At 43.6% G+C, this 23,998-nt stretch overlaps 1 protein-coding gene across 5 annotated transcripts in view; it reads right to left on the bottom strand.

Moving 5' to 3' along the window:
- Window positions 1-23,998, bottom strand: part of LOC140465698 (protein AF-10-like) — a 186,457-nt gene that overhangs the window by 51,653 nt on the left and 110,806 nt on the right. For all 5 annotated transcript variants that reach the window (XM_072561337.1, XM_072561338.1, XM_072561340.1 and 2 more), the window contains one exon: window positions 20,476-21,051. In XM_072561337.1, the coding sequence (XP_072417438.1) occupies window positions 20,476-21,051 (576 nt within the window). The remainder of the gene's footprint in view (window positions 1-20,475; window positions 21,052-23,998) is intronic.

The following is a 23,998-nucleotide window of genomic DNA, read 5'->3' as shown; positions in this document are numbered from 1 at the left end:
ACCACCAACTATTTCCCTCCAAGCCACACACCATCCCAATTTGGAACTATAATCGCCATTCCTTCATTGTCACTGGGTCAAATTCCAAGAACTCCCGCCCTAACACCACAATAGGGTCTCTAAACCCCAAGGACTGCAGCAACTCAAGACATCACCTCTCCACTTCCTTCTCCAGAGCAATTAGGAATGAGTAATAAATGCCAGCCTAGATGGTGAAACCCTTACCTGACAAATGAATTTAAAAATAATATAATCTTTGCAAACATCATACCCTATCTGCTGGGAGACTCCTTCGATTCAGTAAGTAACTCAGCATTTAAGATGGGCCAGTTTGTAATTTTAAAAAAAAGATTTACTTATCATCTGTCTACAATTGCATAACCAAGTGACTTGAGAAGCCACTTCAGAGGATAATAAAGTGTCATTCACAATGATGCGAACCTGAAACATAAAGAGCCCTGAGGGGATAGAGATGGCAGATTTCCTTCCCATAGGACATAAGTGAACCAGATGGGCTTTTTTATGATAATCAGTTGTTTCATGGTCACCATTACAGAGACCAGTTTTTGATTCCACATTTATTTAATTAACAATGTAAAATCCCCAGCTGTTGTTGTGAAATTTGAAATTGTCTCCGTGGACATTAGTTCCAGCCTCTCGATTACCAGCTTGGTAATGTGATCACTGTGCTACTGTCCTCCTCCACTGCAGTGCCTAGGTTGAGTAAAATGTATTTTCCCAGGCATTTCTTGTTTTTAAAAAAGTGATTGCTTTCGGTTAAGTTGATCAGAGCTGGGAATTTGGTCGGGAAAAAATAGCTTTGCATTTATGTAGCAGTTTGCACAACCACCAGAGAACTCGAAATGCTTTATAGCCTATGGAAACTTTTGAAGTGCATCAAGTGCTTTAATGTAGGAAATATGGCAGACAATTTACGCACCGCAAACAACAATGTGACAATGATTGAATAATTTGTTCTGAAGCAAGAACAAAAATTGCTGGAGAAACTCAGTGGAGCGTCTGGGGAGAGAGGAAACAAAGAGTTAATGTTTCACATCAAATATGACTCTCAAGGACCGAGACAGGATTTAGACCTATTTTATCCCTATCACTCTTAACACTATTAGCACTCCCTTTGTCTTTGTGTGTTCCACTTGCTCTTTCTCCCCCTCCGTCATTTTCCAGCTCCCTTCAGTTCTCAGACATACTGAGTTTCTCCATTGTGTTCTGTTTTTATTTTTGATAGCTGACTCTGCTGGCAAGACGTCTAAAAGACTTGAGCCTGGAACCCTGTGTCTCTGAAGGTGAGAGTGACGACAGTGGATATTTTATGGGGTCCCTACTCTGTTTGGCCAAGGGGGCTGGACTGAAGGGTGGTTTAGTTGGGGGGAGGTGTAGAAGTTGCAAGATTTAGGTTAAAATCAAGGCCATTAAGCACAAGAGTTTCTGATCAATGACCATTGCTAGAACCTAGATGTCTGGAGAGTAACTGGATTAATCTCATATTCAAACTGATTGGATCAAGAATCCTAAAATTTTGAGGCAGACAGTAACTGCTACAAATGCAACATAAAAGCTCAGTGAGATGATAGGCTCCACAAGGGACTATCAGTATCAGAAGGCAAAGGAGAACATAAGGTTCAGATGAATTCTTCAAAGCACTGAAAACAGCACAACACTGGTAAAACAGAATACCGAAAGAACTCAAATACTTTTATTTCAAACGATTTGGGCAGAAGCACATTTTATTTAAAAGGATGCCCAAGGAACTCAACTTTAAAGGTAAGCAGGCAGAGTTGAAAAGGAGTTAGAAATAACCAAAGGGAGGAAAACAAAATAAAAAACAGACACATGCAAATTACATTGATAAAGGTACTCCCAATTTTTTTTTGGGGGGGAGGGGGGGAGAAAGGAGTGTTGGAAATTGGATTTGGATATTGTTGGATTTTGTTATGACAACAGGTTAGGTGAATTGTAATGGGTTCATACTTAAGGGTCATGAAAATAAAGTGGGCAGAAGTGTGTACTGCAGATGCTGGAGATCACAGTCAAGATTAGAGTGATGCTGGAAAAGCACAGCAGGTCAGGCAGCATCCGAGGGGGAGGAAAATCGATGTTTCAGGCAAAAGCCCTTCATCAGGAATGAAATGGATTCCTGATGAAGGGCTTTTGCCCAAAATGTCGATTTTCCTGCTCCTCGGACGAAAATAAAGCGGTCAACAGCAAGTTGAACACAGAATACTGGAGAAATGCCTTTTGATGCAGAGATGATGTGTGCACTTGTGAGAAAGGGGAGAGGAAAGTACAAACTCTAGAACAGCTGAGCAGTCTATTTTTTGCTTGGCATTCCATGCAATTATTAGAGCAGATCTGAGGAGGTATGTTTGCTGGGTGAATAAATAAAGATTAGCTTTTGCCATGGTGTATCTTTTTGTTCCACTTCCTGCCTCCTCCTCTCTTTTGTTGCTATTCCTTGTTTCTGAAAATGGAACCATTTAACTAGCCGTCCTTCCTTAGGGTCCTAATGTTTCATCAACCAATATCCATATTTCAGATGTTTAAAAGGGTTTTATTGAATTCTAGAGCTTATCACATACATTGGTTTTCATCTTTCCCTGTCCAGAGCCAAGAACTCAGCTCTAACTTTCTTTTAAGAACAGCAGCAGATTGTAATGCAGAGGAACCTTGATTATCCGAAGGACATGGGCAGGGAGTATTTCAGTTGGTTAATCGAATTCTGGATAACATAGTTTAGTCAAGCATCAGGACCTCGTGATCTTGTCAGATAATCTGACATTTGGATAGTTGAATGCCGGATAATCGAGGTTCCTCTGTACACAGTGCCTGACTTGGATATGGCTGAATTCTAGCAGCTTGACTTCCTTATGTCATCCTACAAACTGTCTTGGAGGCTTAGCCTAGCAGGCAACTGTAGTTACTTCACAGACTTTAAACTGGTCAAGTGTCCTCTTCTAGTGGATCATTCTCTGCGACCGAGCACTTAGCTTTAAGAGGGGCATGCATTCAGCTGTGGGGCAAAGCGAAACACCCACCCGCCAGCCACATTAGCTAAATCAACCCGAACAATGAAAGGATGACAGAAATCCCAGCCAGATCACCCCCCGCATTCAGAACTCTACTATTCTTGTTAAAATGAACCTATACTAAAGGCACTATACAAATTGCTGCTGTTTAACATGTTTAAGTTAAAGCATATTAAGGACTATCTAATTGTTCAAATGGTGGGGGAAGTCCAGTTACAGACGAGCTAGAGCGAGACATGTACATGAAATTGAGTTTCAGCGGACGAGTAGCTGATTGGTCTGTGGAATGGTAGCCAGCTGTTGATAATAAAGGCCTCTGGCTTGCCAACAACATGATTGTCTCCCAGGCAGCTTAGCAGCTTGTGGATGTGAAGGTTTGAAGGAGAAGCTTCAGGATCTCCATGAGGAGAGGAGCTGTCCCTTCTTGCTCCAGCAAAGACCACCTCAAGGCTGAAAAAAGGCCATTTATTTCCCCCCCGGCTCCTGTGGAGCTGAACCACAAGTTAGTGACAAGTGTAAATCAGCCACCCTATACCTCACACAGGCAATTGAAAGTCCCTGGAGAAGGAAGATCGAGGAGCAGTCCAAGGCTTGTTGCACTTCGGGAATTTGTTGTGCCAACGTGCTGATCACACTGAGATATGCTAAGGCAAAGTGATCACCTCAGTCAACCCAGAAGACAGACCATTGAACGGACTTTTCAATCTTTCCCACCACATACGACATCCAGGGCATTTTACCAAAGTGTGTGTGTGCGCGCGTGTCTGTGTATGGGGAGTTTATAAGGGCTTTACAGTTTTGATCAGGAGAGTAATATGTTGACAGTTCATAATTTTTTTTTGGGTAAAGCCTATTTATTTATTATAGATACTAATTCTCGTTCTGTCCAGAAATCTAATCCAATCTTTCCAGCAACTTGGGCTGAAAAGGCAGGTAAATTGGAGAATTTTGCATACATGTATAAATTGTTTAACTTTTGTGATGGCTCTGAGAACAACTGAGCTTCAATTCCAGTGAGTCACACCCCAGTGAAACAGAACACTAGCCAACTGGATGATTTTTCACAAGCCAATTGTTTTTTTTCTTTCCAGCTCTCATGTTTTTATTAGGAGTAGCCAACTGTTCCATATACTTATTATATACACATCGCCTGACTGTTTCTGAAGATGGGATTCCTCTCGACACTGGAAAGATTGGTAAACCTTGGGACGGGCAGGGCGAGGGAACCGTCCCTTGGTTCTGTGTTGTGTCCATGAGACGAAGCAATTACAAACCGCTGTGTGTCTCATGAAAGGTTTGTGAATAATGAGTGTTTGTGAACCAGATCAGGCTGCAACGTGGACCTGCTGTTCCTCTTCCTGATTCTACCCTCAGCACCACCCTCCCCTCCCCCCCCCACCCCACCACCACCACTAACCACCCCTCCAACCCTGCCGACCCTGTTTAAATGACACCGCACACTTACCATTCTCCAAGTGCCCTCCACCACGCGATTAGCATATTTACACAAGCTTGTCAACTTGGTTGCCCACAGCAACCACCCAGCACTTGTTTTGACCCAAGTGTCCTATCGCTAACTTTGGAGTGACGGACCCTTTCTACGGCCAACCCCCTCCCACCCACCCCCATCCCCAGCTACAGAGATTGGCTCCTTTTGTTGAAATCTAAAGGGGCTGGCTGAGAGCCAAGCACAATGACCCCCTCCCGGCACCATACACAAGGTAATTATCCAACACAGAGAGAAATCACATTGTTTATCGCTCTGTCACAAACATAGAGAAAGCACATCAAACTCCCGCTCAGTAACACACTCCCCTCTGCTGTAAAGTTCTCCCAGTGCACATACACAAGTATTTACAGCTCCCTCGCTAATGGAGAAAGCACTTAAGCAGCTTCGGTATCAAACAGCCCATTCTGTCACTCTCTCCGATGGGGACATGGCCACGTTAAAGCTCTCTGCTCAACCGCAAGCTCCAAATTTCTTGCAAATTGCTCACAACACATTAACACCAAAACAAATGTCGGGCCCATAAAGCAGCCCTCGGGTATACTTTGGTTACACAGAATGCCTCTGCCAGTGTTTGTATTTCACAAAATCACTTTCCTCCTTACTCCGGCTAATCCTTTCAATCTTTTCTCCCTTCTGCAATTACTAACGTCCACCTCAATGACTGATGATATCGACCTCAACTGCCCTTCTTGTGGCAACAAGATCCACATCCTCACCACTCTCCGGGTCAACAAGTTTTGCCCACATTTTTCACTGGATTCATATCAATATTCATATCATTATTTCATCTTATTCATGGAAGGGAACAGGTAGAAAAAAAAGGGGGGGGGGGGGGGAGAGAAAGGAGAGCGAAGGGAGAAGAGAATGGAGGGAAGAAGAACAAGCAGGCAATGACTGATTGGGGCCTACTCATCAGGCACAATGGAGCTGTATTTGTGATGGACTGCTCTATAATTTAAAGTCAGACATGGGGCCGTTTTGTGCCATGGTGCTGAGCCAAGAAAGAGCAGGATTCAGAATTATCAAATCAGTTTATTGTGGTTACTCCAGCAGAGAGAGAGGAGACCTTTCAGGGATGAACCTCGGTTGCATTGGAAACACTGCTCCTAATTTGAAAGGAATGTGATTTAAAAACTCTGCCGTCATGTTTAATGTAGAACTTCAGAATCTAGCACAGGAACTTACTTTGCTGCTGAAAGAAATGACTGATTGAGACCTTGTTTTGCCCCGTGTCAGGACTGTAAACAATTAAACACAGGGTGTCATTTTATGAATGACAGCTCCTGTCAATTTGAATTCATTAGACGTTTTCCAAATATGCAAACGAAGCCAGCAAGGGCTTTAAACGTTGTATTCACAGGGATAAAGAGATCAATTAACCCCCCACACTTCCCACCCCCCACCTGCCTCACAGTAGCACAGTTTTATGTGACATAATTTTCTATTCAGCTTTAATTGAAAGAATACTAAACTGTAATCTATAAAATAACAGGTATTGTGGAACACACTCATTTTCTCCATCCCATCCACATTTACTGAGGCACATTTACTATGGTAACGTAAATAAATATAAGTTGGTCATCAATAATTCCAACAAGGAATTTTGGGAGAAGTTTCTTTGCTCAAAGAGTAGTTAAAATATTAACTAAAAGCATAATGCTGTGCAGACTCAGCAGGTCTGACATCTGTGGAGTCAGACACGGTTGATGTTTCGAGTCCAATATGACTCCTCTTCGGAACCTGAACTGACTCAGAATGAAAGTGCCATCACGGACTCGTTAACTCAAAACATTAACTCTGTTCCTCTGTACATACAGGCTGCCAGACTTGCTGCGTCTCTTCAGCACTTTCTGTTTCGATTTCAGATTTCCAGTGTCCGCACTTTCTTTTATAAGACAACAGGAAATACGAGCAGGAATAGGCCCTTCAGCCTGCTCCGCCATTCAACAGGATCATGGCTGATCCAACATTCCTCACATCCCCTTTCCTACCCATTCCCCGTAACCCTTGATACCCCGACAGATCAAGAATCTATCTCAGCCTTCAATATTCACAAGGACTCTGCCTCTATACCTCTCTGTGGCAAAAAGATCCGAGGACGCTTAACCCTCAGAAGAAATTCCTCCTCATGTCAGTCTTAAATTGGTGCCCCTTTATTCTGAGACTATGCCTTCTGGTTCCACGAGGGAAACATCCTCTCAGTATTTATCCTGTTAAGCCGGTTAAGAATTCGACATGTTTCAATGAGATCACTTCTCATTCTTCTAAACTCCACTGAGTAGAGTCCAAACCTGTTTAGCCTTTGCTCATAAGACAATCAGTCCTTTCCAGGGATCATCCAAGAGAACTTTTAGTTTTAGTTCAGAATGTGAAACACGCTAACAAATTTAATCGAGGTGTACAGCACAGATACAGATTTCAGGGGGAGTGAGCTACGCATGTGGGGGAAAAGAGGAATAAAAGGTGAAGTTATTTCCTACGATTCTGCACCCATTAGGAACCATGAGATCATTCTTACTCAGCATCTCACACTCATCGCACAGCATGGTAACACAGAATTCTGGTGCAGTCCCCATGCAATAAAAGCACTAACATCCAGTTAAACTCAAGTGTTGGAAGTCGGAGTCTCCTGGATGAGACAAAGGAAGATAAGAAATCAGCTAAGATTCCTGGTCCTAATCACTTTCCAGTAGAACAAAAGAACTGTGGATGCTCGAAATCAGAAACAAAAGCATATATTGCTGGAGGAACTCAGCAGGTCTGGCAGCATCTGTGGAGAGAAAACAGAGTTAACATTCTGACGAAGGGTCACTAGACTTGAAACTTCAACTCTATTTTCTCTCTGCTAATAGACAAGGTCCTTTTCCCAGTGTAGGGGAGTCCAAAACTAGATGACATAGGTTAAAGGTGAGAGGGGAAAGATATAAAAAGGGACCTAAAGGGCAACTTTTTCTCAGAGGGTGGTGAGTGTATGGAATGAGCTCACAGAATCTATAAAATAACAGGTATTGTGGAACATATTTATTTTCTCCTTCCCTTTCACATTTACTGAGGCACACTTACTGAGGCCAGAGGAAGTGGTGGAGGTTGGTGTAACTACATTTAAAAAGAGTCTGAATGGGTATATGAATAGGAAAGGGTTAGTGGGATATGGGCCAAGTGCTGTCAAACGGGACTAGATTAGGTTAGAATATCTGGTCGGTGTGGACGAGTTGGACTGAAGGGTCTGTTTCCGTGCTGTACATCTGTAGGACTCCATAATGCTGCCAGGCCTGCTGAGTTTCTACATATCCTTGGGGGATATTTGCCAAGGACAGGATGGTGATAGAGTGCAACGCCCTCATAGCTGACTATTTAATGGTGACTTGCCTTCCAGGTTTGCGTTTCAACACTGGTTGCTTCTAGCTGGGTGACTGAGGATATTCAACATCCAAGGAGCCAAAAATGAAAGCCAAAACAAATCCCTCAGTCGGGAAAGACAGAAGGACGAGAAATAAGCCAAAATGCAGTCATTTCAATAGACAAGGAAAATCCCAGGCAGGAATCGGAATGACAAGAATCAAGTCTTGCTCACGTGTGCTCACCATCCAACTGATCAAACTCTCAAACACAGACTGGCTTTTTGCAGATCGGAAAATGTGGATGCAGATCAGATGCGTCAAAACTGAAGGGAAATTCTATGCCAACACACTTGTTAAAGAAAATCTTGTTTATTTGGAAGCACAAGCTTTGTTTGGAAGTACAAACCTATTGGATTATAACCTGGTAGGAGAAAGTGAGGACTGCAGATGCTGGAGATCAGAGTCAAAAAGTGTGGTGCTCGAAAAGCATGGCTAGTCAGGCAGTATCAGAGGAGCAGGAGAGACTACGTTTCAGGCATAAGCCCTTCATCAGTGTTGTGCGATTTTTAGCTTTGTCCGCCCCAGTCCAACACCAGCACTTCCACATCAACACACTTGCTGCAGCTGATGAAGGCCTTTTGTTTTAAGGCAACAGTAAAGGCATTTGTGTACAAATTACAGAACTGGTCATTCAGCCCAGTTGATCCTGTTTGCTATTTTTTCATCTGAGCTGCCTCAACTCCTCCACATCTAACTTCATCAATATATCTCTTTATCCATTTAGCCTTCGCAATGTATTTAGCTTCAATAGAATCACGGCTGATCCGTACTTCCTTATGTCCAGTTTCCTGCAATCTCCCCGTAACCCTTGATTCCCTGACTTGATCAAGAATCTCTCAGCCTTACCTATACACAAGACTGAGGCCCACAGCTCTTCAGGAAATTATGCTACTTCCTTTAACCGCTTCACACAGTAGAAAATGGAAGCCAGAATTGCATTTATATAGCAGTTTTCACTACCACGGACGTTCCAAAGCACTTTGCAGTCAATAAACCGCTTCTGAAGTATAGTGACTGTTGTAGTGCAGGAGTGAAAGGGCAGTCAATTTGCGCACAGACAACTCCCACAAACAGCACTTTGAGAATAACCAGTTCATCTGTCTAAGATTCTGTTCGCAGGTAAACATGGCCCAGACATTTTCAAAATAAGACCATGAGAGTTTTTAAAGTCCATCTCAGAGCCATTGCTTAAAGTCTCATCCAAAAACATGCCACTTAGAATCTCACAGTCATACAGATGTACAGCATGGAAATAGACTCTTCAGTCCAACTTATCCTTGCCAGCCAGACATCCTAATCTAGTCTCATTTGCCAGCTTTTGGCCCATATCCCTTTAAACTCTTCCTATTCATATATCCATCCAGATGCCTTTTAAATGTTGTAATTGTACCAGCCTACACCACTTCCTCTGGCACATGATTCCATACAGGCACCACCCTCTGCATGAAAAAGTTGCCCCTCAGGTCCCTTTTAAATCTTTCTCCTCTCACCTTAAGTCTACGCCATCTAGTTTTGGACTCCCCTACTCTGGGGAAAAGACCTTGACTCACCCAATCTATGCCTCTCATGATTTTACGAACTTCTAGAAGGTCACCCCTCGGCCTCCAGGGAAAACAATGCCAGTTGATTGAGCCTCTCCCTACAACGCAAATCCTCCAACCCCGGCAACATCTGTGTAAATCTTTTCTGAACCCTACCAAGTATCACAACATCCTTCCTATAGCAGGGAGACCAGGACTGAATGTAGTATTCCAAAAGTGGCCTCACCAATGTCCTGTACAGCCACATGACCTCCCAACTCCTATACTCATTGCTTAGAACAAACTCCTATGTCCAGACATACTTGAGACTAAACAGCAGAGGCAGTCAGCTGTGCAGGTTCATTGCTGATCATACAGCTGAGCAGGTTGTGTGTTCAATTTTTCCCCTCCCACGTAGTATCTGCTTTCTCTTCCTCCTTTCTTTTTTTAAGTAGTGCTACTATTTTGATCTCTTTTTTCCAAAGTTCCAAAACAATGCAACAGCGTATAATACAGTAATTACTACTCCAAAAATTTGAGGAAATCACCTCCAACACTAAAAACACCTAAAAAAAAGCGCTCTTAAAACAGTCACAATTTTTTCCAGTCCTCCATCTTGGATTAATTACCCAGAACCCTTTCTAACAGTGCAATGCTCTCTTTGCACTACAGTGGAGGATTGGACTGAATTTTTGTTCTCCAGTCCTGGGGAGGGACATGAGCCACATAATAAAGCTTTGTTGCACCTTCTCTGGTTCCAAGAGAGAAAGAAAGACAGGATTAACAATTGCTCTCAGATTAGAGCAAGAAGGTAGAATTTATTCATTTGGGGGTGGAAATATTACATTTTAAATCATTTCGGTCATGTCCATTGGTGAGACTGATCAATAGGAAGAATACAGAAACAGAAATGGGCTGTGAAATCCTTACAGCCAGTACCTACATCCAATTAACTCATGGCTCTTCAGTTATCTTTAAATCCTTTTACCTGCCTTGGGTCCTTAAGCTTCATGACTCTCACTTAATGAAAATGTATTCATTTTAGTTTTCAACTTTTCGCAGGGAGGCCAGTCCCCTTTTCTGTCCAACATTATTCCATGATTTAAAGATTTGATGACCTAACCTTAGCATGTTGGTGTGGGTGGGGTTAGGGGAGGGGGTTTGGGTATAGTGGTGAGCATTTACAGAGTTCCAGACATGTTCCATTCTTGATGTCAGACAAGGAGTGCTTCCTGATGTTGACCCTGACAGCCATAGCCTTAACTTCAAGGTTAAGCCTCTTTGTTCAGGACTTCCCCCATCAGAGGAAATAGCTTCTCTCTATCCACCCTATCATCCTCTTTAATCATCTCTGACTCATTTCCAGTTCATCTGCTGCAGTTTATTTCAGAACGTCACCCCCCCCCCCCAACCTCCGTCAGTCAATAGGAAGATGGTCACACTGCTCCCAAGAAATACCATGGGCCCAATCAACCTGAACCTCCTGTGGCAGGTGCAAGTTCTGAATAGTCAAAGTAGATCAAAGATTCGCACAGATGGGAGCTTTAACCAACCATCTGTGGGAGGAACAAAGACCCGAAACAGCACACCTATCCTCCAGGATCAGGATTATAGAGAAGAAAGTAAAAATAACTGTCCCCTTTCCTGTTTCACGACTGCCAGACTCGAGCTCTGGAAAACCCATATAAACATGAAATACAGAACAGAAAGAGACCGGAAGTTTTGACACATGTTCCTAATTGTCATCAACCCAAGGACTAGCCACCATCCTTGCTTACCCATTGCCCTAACTCTTGTCAGACTGTACTTCACTGACCTCTTTAAATACGGTGCTCAAAGATGTTGCAGAAAGGTTGCTGAAAGTGATAACAAAGTGATTTGGATTCCTTGAACATAAATCACAAAAAGCTAGCGTCCAAGCTCTACAGGTAATAGGGAAGGCAAAAAGATGCTGGATCAGTTTGTACAGACTGGTCGGTGGCTCAGTGGTTAGCACTGCCACCTCACAGCGCAGGGACCCAGGTTCGATTCCAGCCTCGGGCGACTGTCTGTGTGGAGTTTGTACATTCTCCCCGTGTCTGCGTGGGTTTCCTCCGGGTGCTCCGGTTTCCTCCCACAGTCCAAAGGTGTGCAGGTTAGGTGAATTGGCCGTTCTAAATTGCCCATAGTGTTAGGTGCATTAGTCAGAGGGAAATGGGTCAGGGTGGATTACTCTTCCACCCTGAATTGTTGGGCTGAAGGGCCTGTTTCCACTCTGTAGGAATTCTAATCTAAAAAAAAGTTTAGAACTTCAAAGATAATAAAGTTGCCATAGTCCTACAGGCTGCTTCCTCTCAGCTTTAATGGAGGGTCACGATGCCTCAGGTGAGGATAGGGGTTAAGAAAGAGTGGTAACCTTAGCTGATGTGGAAATTGAACCCATGCTGTGAGACCAGCTGTCCAGCCAACTGAGCTATCTGACCCCCTTAAGGATAATATAATTGAGCTGTTTAAGATGATTAAAGCAGTCAATGGAGGTAAATTATTTCCTCCAATGGTGAAGTCCTGGACAAGGAGGAAGAACCTTCAAGTTAGATTACTCAGGGCTGACGTCATGAAGCACTTCTTCAAACACCAGGTGGAGAAAATCCGAGATTCTTTCCCTCCCAAAACAACTTCAGAGGCCAGATGTTAATTGAGAACTTTAAAACAGAGGTGGACAAAGATTTGTAAAGTAAGGATATTAAAGAATACTGAAGCAAGTCGGATAAAACAGAATCAAGGTGCAGACCAGCCATGATTTAACTGAATGAAGACTGAAAGGCCTTTTACGGTCTTGTTTTTTTTCCAACTTTAACAGAAATAACAAATATTGTCCTGATGATATTAAGCTTTGGTAACTTTTGTCTCTCTTTTCAAGTTGCGGATTATGAAGTGACTGTTTTATTTTGAAACTGGCCTTTCAGTTTATCATTGTTAAAACTGCACTGATCTTCCACTGGATTGACTTGTGGCTATGGTAACAGGGAAGGCCATTTTAAGCCCTCTCTGTAACTACATATTCTTCCCCAACTCGCTCTGGGATGACACAGGTTTTTTTACACTCAGCAGGGGAAGGGGGGGCTGGAGTTGCGTAGGGGTAGGGGGTTGTGCAATATACAAGTTTTGCCTGGTGGTTCCAAACAAGCTTCTTAAACACCACGCCACCACAATTAAAGGTCAAGTTACAAAAGAGGCTTCCGCCTCCTCTCGATCAAACTGCGTTCAATGAACTGCCCCTCACGTCTGCCAGAAATACAAAGCAATCAATCGTCACTCAGAGCCTTGAAACTCAGTCATCATACTAGTCTGTAAAATAAAAAAATGCACTCTGATTTCTGGCTGTCTCCAAGTGCTGATGAAACAGTGAGTGAAATGAAAAGTAACTGTAGATAGATTCACGGTGCCCAACAGCACTAAGGTTGGAAAGAGGAACAAAGGAGATACATCAAAAGACAGACACTGGGTGACGGGTAAGGTTGGATTTTGAAAGGCTGCAGACAGTCAAAGAGATTAGGTCCAAATTCCAGGTATGCCTCCCCACACCCCTCTAACTTAGTTCACTTTAAAAGCACCTGCTTGACTGAACTCTTGGTCACTGTGTTTAGCATATTTTTCACATCCGGTATCCTTCTTAGATGACATTCACTGGAGTTTAAAAGAATGAGGGAAGGCTCTCATAGAAACCTATAAAATTCGAACAGGACCAGATGACTACGGAGCTTAGAATCAGGGGTCACAGTCCAAGAATATAGGGTCGGCTGTTTAAGATGAAATGACAGAAAATTTCTTCACCCAGAAAGTGGTGAGCCTGTGGAACTCTCTGCCACAAGCAGCCGATGAGGCCAAGACATTGAACATTCACAAAGAGGAGTTATCATTCTTTAGGGCTACAGGGGTCGAAGGGAATGGGGAGAATGCAGGACCAGCCATGATCTTAATGAATGGTGGTGCAGGTTCAAAGGGCTGATGGCCTCCTCCTGGTTTTTTAAAAATGTTTCAGGTGCTATACATGTTGTCAGTGATGGCTCAGTTGGAAGCTGTCATTTCTAATCTGGAAGGGGGTTCAGAAAAGATTTACAAAGATGTTGCCAGGTTGGAGTTGCCAGGCAACTATAGGAAGAGGCTGAATAGGCTGGGGCTGTTTTCCCTGGAGCGTCAAAGGCTGAGGGGTGACCTTATAGAGGTTTATAAGATCCTGAGGGGCATGGATAGAATAAATAAACATGGTCTATTCCCTGGGGTGGGGGTGTCCAGAACTAGAGGGCATAGGTTTAGGGCGAGAGGGGAACAACATAAAAAGGGACCTAAGGGGCAACTTTTTCACACAGAGGGTTGTGCGTGTATGGAATGATCTGCCAGAGGATGTGATGGAGGCTGGTACAATTATAGCATTTAAAAGGCATCTGAATGGGTATATGAATAGGAAGGAATTAGACAGATATGGGCCAAGTGCTGGCAAATGGGACTAGATTAGGTTAGGATATCTGGTTGACATGGACGAGTTGGACCGAAGGGTCTGTTTCCGTGCTGTACATCTCTATGACTCCATGACATGGGTTCACGTCCCACTCCAGAAGTGAAACAATGCCATGGGGTTACATTGGATAAAACGTTAAATCAAAACCTCAACTGCCTTGTCCCAGTGTAAAAGATCCTTTGGCCCGATTTTAAAGAAAAGGGAGACCATTCATCCCAATATTTTTTCCTCAAACTACACCAGAAAGATAGATCATGTGGTCATTACTTTTTTCTCAGTTTGTGGAAGATTACTGTATACAAACTGACTGCTGCCTTTCCTTGGTTTCCATAGTGACTACACTTCAAATAGGACAATGGGCCAAACGGCCTCTTTCTCACTCAATGGCAAGGAGGCAGCAGGAGGGGAAGTGTTTGAGCTCTGTGCCTGTACTCTGCTGCTCCCACTTTGGGCAACTTTTGTTCTTTTTTTTAAGTTTTGTTTCTTCATTTCTCTTCTGTAACAAAGTTCACTTTTTTCTTATTTTCTGTGGCTGCGGTGGAGGACGGTGGTTGCGAGGGCAGTGTGGTGGATCCAGATATCTGCTGCTCATGGCCATACTTTATCGATGGGTGGGTCTGGTCCATTCCTCCTGGTTGCGGGGCGGTGGTTTCAGCGGGGGCTGGAGTGGCGGCAGCACGCTGGTTCCGGTCCATTTCCTTGTGGCTATGGCAGCAATATGGCAGTTATGGGCTGCGACTGAAGCGACGACAGCTTCAGCACGGGCAACGTTTTGGTCTGCTCTGTCCCTCCTTGCTACGGAGGCGATGGAGTGGCTTTGCTGTCAGTATTGGCAGTTTGGTGGGTCTGATCCGGATCAGAAATCCTTTCTTTGCTGACCTCAGGGATGGCTTCAGTGACAGCAGCTCATAGCCACTCCAGAAACCCAGGAGTCACGCAGGGAACACAAGATGACCTTTGCCCTTTGTCTCCTTTTTTCTTCTTACAGTTCTCTAATAAAATGGCACTAAATCGTGGCAACGTAGACACATCTCACCACATTTTCATAAATATAAGTGATGATAGATTACTATTCTATTTTATTATAAAGGAATTCTATGACAATCTGTTTGGTGGGCATTGTCCTGTCCAATATTTAATCCCTTAGCCAATGAAGAAATCCTTTGACCCGCTTCAAAATAATGCCAGAGGGTCAACCTGAAGGGGAGACAGGACCTTGGGTTAACAGGTTACTTGAAAGATGGCACCTCCGACCGTGAAGCACACCCTCAGTACGGCTGTCAATTGTCTTGCCTTAACTGTCCTGATTTTTGTGCTCAAGTTCTGAAATCACAACCTCCACTTCATAGGGGGGGAAAAGAGTGCTTCCCATTATGGCACAACCTATTTTAACAGATCTTTGCAAACGCAGGTTATTAACTTACTGCTTTCATTTGTTTCTGAGATTTTCCACTTTCACACGTTATAACCTTCGCGCTCCTTGAGCTGCTCAAGCCCCAACATCTGGAATTCCCTAAACTTTTCCACTTCTTTCACTTTCAAAATGCCCATCTCTTCATCACATCTCCTAATAAGGCTTGGTGGCAACTTTCATTTGATAACATTCTGGAGAGGTTCCTTCAGACATTTTATCCCATTAAATACATTATATAAATAAAAGTTCTCGCTATATCTATCTGAATAACATTATGGCATGTTATTATGTTAACAGCATTCTATAGGTTCAACATACAATGTATTTCTCCCCGAATTCTGTGCCATGCCAAATACATTTTATAATGCTGTGCATTCCTTGGTATATTGTATTATCTTTCTAGCTTCACATTCTGCCCACATAACACAATGAGAAGCTATAGATTTACTTGCCTGTAACTCAGCTGGTCAGTTGAATGAATTAACACAACCCTGTTCTTAGACACTAGCACTCAGTACCTAACTAGTTATATAAACTGAAACAGGGCTGCAGCTGTCCGAGTGCTCGGAAGGTAACCCTTTGTTGACTGGATTGCATTTTGCCACAACATCCCATGGGTTACAATGGGGGAGGGGGATGGGGTTTGATGGTGCTGGCAAATGAGCCACATTAGAATTCAGGCATTTGGGCTCCATTTCAGAGTCTCAGGTCTGGTTCATATCAAAGAGTTCATGTCGAACAGCAAATCAGAGTGCAAGCTGTGGAAACACTGATCATAATCTTTCAGTCTCCCTTAGAATCCGGAGTGCTGTCAGAGGACTGGAGGAGTTGCAAACACTACATCCTTGTTCACAAAAGGGTGCAAGAACAATTGCAGATCAGTCAGCTTAACGTTAGTCATGGAAAAACATCTAGAAACAATAATTCAGGACAGAGTTAATAACCACAGGGACACACGTGGGTTAGCTAAAGAGAGCTAGTGTGAAGTTCTTAATGGAAAAACAACAATCAACCAACTTGTTAGAGTTTTCTGAAGAGTGAACAGAGGGGTTTGATGAGGGCAATTCTGCTGATGTGTTGCAAGTGGATTTCCAAAAAGGTGTTTTTGTGCCACGCAACACACTGGAGAAATTTTATCGCACATGGATTAAAAAAAAGAGACAAAGCAATGCATATTTATAACTTACTGAGCAACAGGAAATACAGAACTCCTCATGGACAATAGTTTGGGGCTTGAGGCAGTTTTGGAACCTTTTCCTAACATATCAGTCACATAGGAGGCACACAGCATGGAAACAGATCCTTCAGTCCAACTCGTCCATGCAGATCAAGTTTCCCAAATAAACTTGTCCCAGTTGCTTGCAGTTGGCCTACAGTCCTCTAAAACTTGCCTATTTATGAAGCTGTCCAAATGTCTTTTAAAAGTTGTAACTGTACCTACATTCACAACTTCCTTGGGCAATTCATTCCACACACGCACCACCCTCTGTGTGAAAAGTTGCCTCGCAGATTCCTGAAGATCTTTGTCTTCTCACTTTAAAAATATGTCCCCTAGTTTTGAATTCCTCCACGCTTGGGAAATGATCTTTACTCTTCACCTTATCTATGCCCCTCATTATTTTATAAACCTCCAGAAGGTCAGCCCTCGGTCTCCTATGCTCCAGTGAAAAAAGGTCCCAGCCTATCCAGCCTTTCCCTATAACCTTGAGCTTCGTGACGATTTCAGAGTTTATAGATGATATAATACTTGGAAGCATTATAAATGGTGAGGGAGATGGTGGAAGTGTAAAACTTCAAAAGGACGTTGACAAGTTGGTGGCAAGGGCAGACAGGGGACTAGATTATAAAGTTCAAGGTGGAGAAGTGTAAGGTGGTACATTTTGACAGAAAGAACCTGGAGATAACAAAGTTTCTTCCTTGAAAATATATGCAAGGACAGAGAGATGTGGGTGCATTTGTACATAAAACATTAAAAGGTGGGTCAAGGTTAGGACAAGTCAAGAAATGAGTTAATAATGCATAGAGTATCTGGGGCTTTATTAATAGGAGCAGAGAGTAAAACAGGAAGGAATCATAGAATCTCTACATGGTGGAAACAGGTCATTTGGCCACCATTTCCACAGAGTTTTACAAGAATGATTCCAAGGATGGGAAATTTCAGTGGCAGAATGGTGGCTCAGTGGTTAGCACTGCTGCCTCACAGTCCCAGGGACCCGGGTTTAATTCCAGCCTCAGGAATTCTTCCCAGTTTCCTCTGGGTGCTCTGGTTTCCTCCCACAATCCAAAGGTGTGCAGGTTAGGTGAATTGGCTATGCTAAATTGCCCATAGTGTTCATGGATATGTAGGTTAGGTACATTCATCGTGGGAACTATGCAGCAATAGGATGGGGGGTAGGGCTGGGTGGGATACCGTTCGGAGGGTCAGTGTGGACTTGTTGGGCCAAATGGCCTGTATCCACATTCTACAGATTCTTGGTCATTCTAAGATGAATTTAAGAAGTTGACTGTTTTCCTTGGAGAGGAGAAGGCAAAGAGGAAATTTGATAGACAGTTTGAAAACCATGAGGCATCTGGCTAGAGCAGATAGAGAAAAAAAAATTGCCACTTGTAAAGGGATTGAAAATAGGAAGGCAGAGAAATAAACAAATTTGCAAAAGAAGCAAATGTGATGAAAGATCCCTTTCACACAATGAATGGTTCAGTTGTAAGAGTGAAGCTGATAGGTGGGAAGGAGATGGACAGGTAGGACAGGTCAAGAGGGTGGTGCACCCTCCCCACCCACCTATCACTATTACACCTCCACTTGCATCGACCTATTGTCTTCCCAGGTACCTTCCTCCCCGCCCCACCCACCTATTTATTTCTCAGCCCCCTTTCCCCTCCACATTCCCGATGAAGGGCTGATCTCCGAAACATCGACTCTCCTGCTCCTTGGATGCTGCCTGACTTGCTATGTTTTTCCAGCCCCTATTGGTTGATATCTGTGCTGTAAATTCTATGCAACATGGATAAATGTCAGAGTTTCTGGTCCCAGTACCCCCAACCCCCAACCTCCCTGCGATCTTACAGCCTATACGTATCACTCAGTCAACTTCACACACAAAAAAAATCTGATTATGACCACATTGGTGTCTGAGTGAGCTATTCTGTCCACACCAACTGCCAGGTTTCCTATATTACAACAGTGGCTACACTTCAACACAACTTAATTGGCTCTAACACACTTCAGAACATCCTATAGTGATGAAAATGCAACTATTTCTTTCTGCTGTGCTTTGGATCTGCTAGCACTAAGATTGTAACACAGGACTGTGAATGCCCTCATCAGTTAATGTAGAACCACTGAAGACAGGAAGGACTTCTGAAGGAAAGAGGATTGATGAGGGCAGAGCGGTAGATGTGATCTATATGGACTTCAGTAAGGCATTCAACAAGGCTCCCCATGGGAGACTGGTTAGCAAGGTTAGATCTCAAGGAATACAGGGAGAACTAGCCATTTGGATACAGAACTGGCTCAAAAGGTAGAAGACAGAGGGTGGTGGCGGAGCGTTGTTTTTCAGACTGGAGGCCTGTGACCAATGGAATACCATAAGGATTGGTGCTGGGTCTTCTACTTTTCGTTATTTATATAAATGATTTGGATGCAAGCATAAGAGGTATGGTTAATAAGTTGGCAGATGACACCAAAATTAGAGACGTAGTGGACAGCAAAGAAGGTTACCTCAGCTTACAACGGGATCTTGATCAGATGGGCCAATGGGCTGGGAAATGGCAAATGGAGGAGTTTAATTTAAATAAATGTGAGGTGCTGCATTTTGGGAAAGCAAATCTTAGCAGGACTTATACACTTAATGGTAAGGTTCTAGGGAGTGTTGCTAAACAAAGAGACCGTGGAGTGCAGGCTCATTGCTCCTAGAAAGTAGAGTTGCAGGTAGATAGGATAGTGAAGGCGGCGTTTGGTATGCTTTCCTTTATTGGTCAGAGTGTTGAGTACAAGAGTTGGGAAGTCATGTTGCGGCTGTACAGGACATTGGTTAGGCCACTGTTGCAATTCTGGTCTCCTTCCTATTGGAAAGATGTTGTGAAACTTGAAAGAGTTCAGAGAAGATTTACAAGGAAGTTGCCAGGGTTGGAAGATTTGAGCTGTAGGGAGAAGCTGAATAGGCTGGGGCTGTTTTCCCTGGAGCTTCAGAAGTTGAGGGGTGACCTTATAGAGGTTTACAAAATTATGAGGGGCATGGATAGGATAAATAGACAAAGTCTTTTCCCTGGGGTGGGGGAGTCCAGAACTTTAGGGCACAGGTTTAGGGCGAGAGGGGAAAGATATAAAAGAGACCTAAGGGGCAACTTTTTCACACAGAGGGTAGTACGTGTATGGAATGAGCTGCCAGAGGATGTGGTGGAGGCTGGTGCAATTGCAACATTTAAAAGGCATTTGGATGGATATATGAATAGGAAGGGTTTGGAGGGATATGGCCTGGGTGCTGGCAGGTGGGAGTAGATTAGGTTGGGATATCTGGTCAGCATGGACGTGTTGGACCGAAGGGTCTGTTTCCATGCTGTACATCTCTATGACTGTATGACTTTCACTGCCATCAATCTGAGCTGGACATAATCCCCAAAATGCAACACTTGGCAGTACCCTGCCTCACCGAGCCCACTTGATCAGATGTTAGCATTTCATGACTAGCTTTTAAACTAATTCTGAAGGTAATGATTCACAATATGTGGGCCATGACTATTCACTGGTAAGCTCACTCAAACACTCACCCTTTATATAAGAGCCCGAATAATGTCTAGGCTTTGACTCAGGGAGCATCATCCTCCAATTGATCATTGTATTGAAGTGAATCAAAGCAATGACAAGGGGGCTTTTAGCTGGATTTCTCTCCTCTCTAACCCATGGGGATATTTTGTCATAAAGCTGCTAGATTGTGTTTTAATCAGTATAGACCAGGCAAGATCATACTGTCATGCTTTATTTACCCATTGAACCAACTGGGGGAGCTGTAGTAACATTCATCTGAAAGAAAATAAAACTGAATGGGCTTCACCACAGAAAGTAATAAAAGATTAGCATTTTGGTACCTGAACCCAGAAGTGAAGGTTCTATAGACAGACTCGGGATGGCTCCACTGTAACTTGTTGACGATGTTAACTTTGGGAGTGCGGGGCTAGTGATGCATCCACTCAAGTCAGTTGCTGATGACGTGATGAGGGAGATAGGGATGGCGAGACTTGGGCTGCTCTCGTTCTTGCTCCCTTTGGGCCTCCCCCTTCCATGTTTGCTCTTCTTGCTAGCCTTGTGCCTCTTCTCCTTCACCGTCTCTTCCTCTTCCATCCCAACTACCGGCTGCGGCCTCTTGTAACCGGTTCCCCCGCTCGAAGGGCCACCCATCCCACCGGAAGTCCTGAAGTCCGTGGGGGAGCTTTCGGGCGGCTTCTTCAGGGCCGGAGGGGCAGAGCTGAAGCGGATCAAAGAGTTGAAGCTCGACAGAGTCCCCTCAGCTGCAAAAACGTCCCCTTTTGCTGTGTCGTAGGAGGCCGGACTCTGCGAGGAATTGCGACCCACTGAGTAGGTGTCCCCTCGCAGGTCAGGCTTGCTGAATATTCCACCCTCCTGGGAGGGCTGCAGTGAACTGCTGGAGGTGCTCAGGAGACTGCCTGCAAGAGAATCACGAACACGGAATTGTTAAGGAGAGTACTTCCAGCATTCCTTTTACATCTTCATTTCAGATTTTTCACCATTTTGCGCTTGCACAGTTTTTGTTTTATGACTGACGCACAAGGTTAGCATACAGCAAACAACCTATAAGCTTCCTGTGATCTAATCTCAGCCCTCCTCTTCCTGCATTCTATCAGCAAAAATCCATCACCTTCCATTTATAAACGAGGGCCATTTTTCTTCCAAGCGTACAGTTTGTGTTTCACTCACACTGTGGTCATTAAAGCAGTTTATTAATGTCCCATTCTCACCTTAAAACACATGCTAATCTCTAACTGTTTGTCTAAGTGGATCACTTTAGCACCTCATTACTGGCAATTATCAGCGCCCAGCTATTCGAAGTGTCACCTCATGCTTTTAAGAGCTTTCAATCATTTTAAATGGAGCTATTAATGTAAATATAATTTCTCTCAATAAAATGTGTGTTAAAACCGACAGAACACCCCTTTGTATGCCTATTCCAGGCTTTTCTGATATGTTAAAACTGCTAGATGATTGACGGGAGACACTGCGCAGAATTTTTCACTCAGTTAGAGCAGCTACTGTATTTTCATGCATTCCCAGTTTTATAGAAGATAAGGTGCTAGAAATATTTTGAAATATTTCCGCTGAGGCAACAGGAGTGTCACTAAACAAAGCTGCAGTGATACGTACAAATGTTCAAAACTACTGAACAGCCACAGGAGTACTTGCTGAAATGAAGTTACTTCTGAAAGGAAGGGACTGAGCAAGAGTCTTCATTCTTGAGGTCTGCAGTAATTTAAATTTTAAAGCACCCACATCTGCAGTAACTGAAAGGGGCTCACTTGTGCTTGGTTTTCACTGACATTTATGGGCTGTTGTAGGGCAACAAATAGAGGGAAAGAAGTGAAGAAAAACTTGCAATTAAATTGTGTCTTACATAGCCACCAGACTCTCAAAGTACTTTCCTGCCAATTAAGTATCTTTGGCATGTTGCCACTTTTCCAATGTAGAAACTATGGCAGCCAATTTCACACAGCAAGCTCCCACAAACAGCAATGTGATAGAAAACAAGATATTATCTGCTTGTGCCATGTTAATTAAGGGACAAATAATGACCAGCTCGCTAAGGTAGCAAAAATAGAAATTGCTGGAAAAGCTCAGCAGATCTGGCAACATCTGTGGAGAGAAATTAGAATTAACATTTTGGATTGGATCTCAGAACTACTCTGAGGAAGGTTCATTGGACTCGAAACGTTAACGCTGATTTCCCTCCACAGATGCTGCCAGAACTGCCGAGCTTTTCCAACAGTTTTTGTTTTACTTTCTGATTTACAGCATTCGCAGTTCTTTCGGTTTTTGTTCCTCATAACACATCTTAGTAAAAGCCATGAGGTTTGTACTTACTGGCTGGAGGATTTGAAACTAAAACCTTGTGAACAAGAGCTGAACTGTAGCTGACCAAACATTGGAATTTTATCCAGGAGATTGCGGGGGGGGCAGTTTAAGGATTTAATTGGGTAAATATAGAGAACCCAACTCCTCTGGTGGGGGACATCCAAAACCAATCCATGAGCAGTAAGCTTTGCACAGTCAGGAAGAAGATATCACATCCAGCGTTAGACACAGTCCCAGCAAGTATATCGTTCAGGGAATTTGGAAGTAACATGGGAATTCAGTGCAGAGGGGAAGAGATGAATTTTGCTTGCTTTTTTTTTGGCTCATAGTTTGTAAAGTTTTTTTTTAAAAACAGAATAACTTGAAGCCCAGGATCAGGGGCCTAACACAGAAGTGTGACATCACAGGTAAACCAAGTTCATTGGTTTGTGGTAGCTATTAATTGCCTGTTAAAGGTTACTTTCAGATTGAAAGTAAATAGGGGAAATAATAACAGGAAACAAACCAAAAGACCAGCACAAAATTTTTAAAAATCAAATGAAGAACTAAGAAATGAGGATAGAGACGCCTGAGCAGGCCATGTGTTGTAACTGCATGATATAGGAGTGAATGGGCTCCATTGTGGTTTATAGCGACCACATCTGTAGCAAGTGTTGGAATTCCTTGAGGAACTCCAGCTCAAAATTGAGAGCTGGAGTCGGAGCTTTGAACATTGCGACATATCAGGGAGGGGGAGAGTTACACGGACGCTGTGTTTCAGGAGGTGGTCGTCACCCCTTACATTAACTATCTCTAATTTGGTCAGTAGTCAGGGACAGGAGGGTGTGACTATCAGCGAGGCAGACACAGGGATCTAAGAGGTACTCCTGAAGGAGCCTCAACTCTTGAGCTTGTCAAACAGGTTTGAGATTCTTACTTGCTGTGTGGATGAGAGTGGCTGTTGGAAGGAGGATGAGCAAACTGATCATAGCGTGGCGGTACAGGGAGACATTCAAGACAGGGCACAAAAGAAAAATGTACTTTTAATCACAGATAGTATAGTCAGGGGAATAGGTACTTTTCTCTGTGGCCAGGATCAACAGTCCCGAAGGACGTGCTATCTACCTGGTGCCCGGGTTCAGGATATTTGGGTTGCAGAGGAATTTGGAATGGGAGGGGAAAGTTGCAGTTTCTGTCTGAATCATTGAATCTGTACAGTATGGAAATAGGCCCTTCAGCCCAACAACTCCACACCAGCCCTCTGTAGAGTAACCCACCCAGATCCATTCCCTGAACCTACTACTCTACATTTACCCCTGACGAATGCACCTAACCTACACATCCCTGAACATTATGGGCAATTTAGCTGGCCAATTCGCTTAAACTGTGCATCTTTGGATGGTGGGAGGGAACCGGAGGAAATCCACACACACTGGGAGAATGTACAAACTCCACACAGACAGTCACCAGCGGGTGGAAATGAACCTGGGTCCCTGGCGCTGTGACGCAGCAATGCTGACCACTAATCCACCGTGTCACTCTTGTGGT

Source organism: Chiloscyllium punctatum, chromosome 42 (assembly GCF_047496795.1).
Source record: "Chiloscyllium punctatum isolate Juve2018m chromosome 42, sChiPun1.3, whole genome shotgun sequence".
NCBI classification, from domain to species: domain Eukaryota; kingdom Metazoa; phylum Chordata; class Chondrichthyes; order Orectolobiformes; family Hemiscylliidae; genus Chiloscyllium; species Chiloscyllium punctatum.
This window is presented reverse-complemented; position numbering and strand designations above follow the sequence as displayed.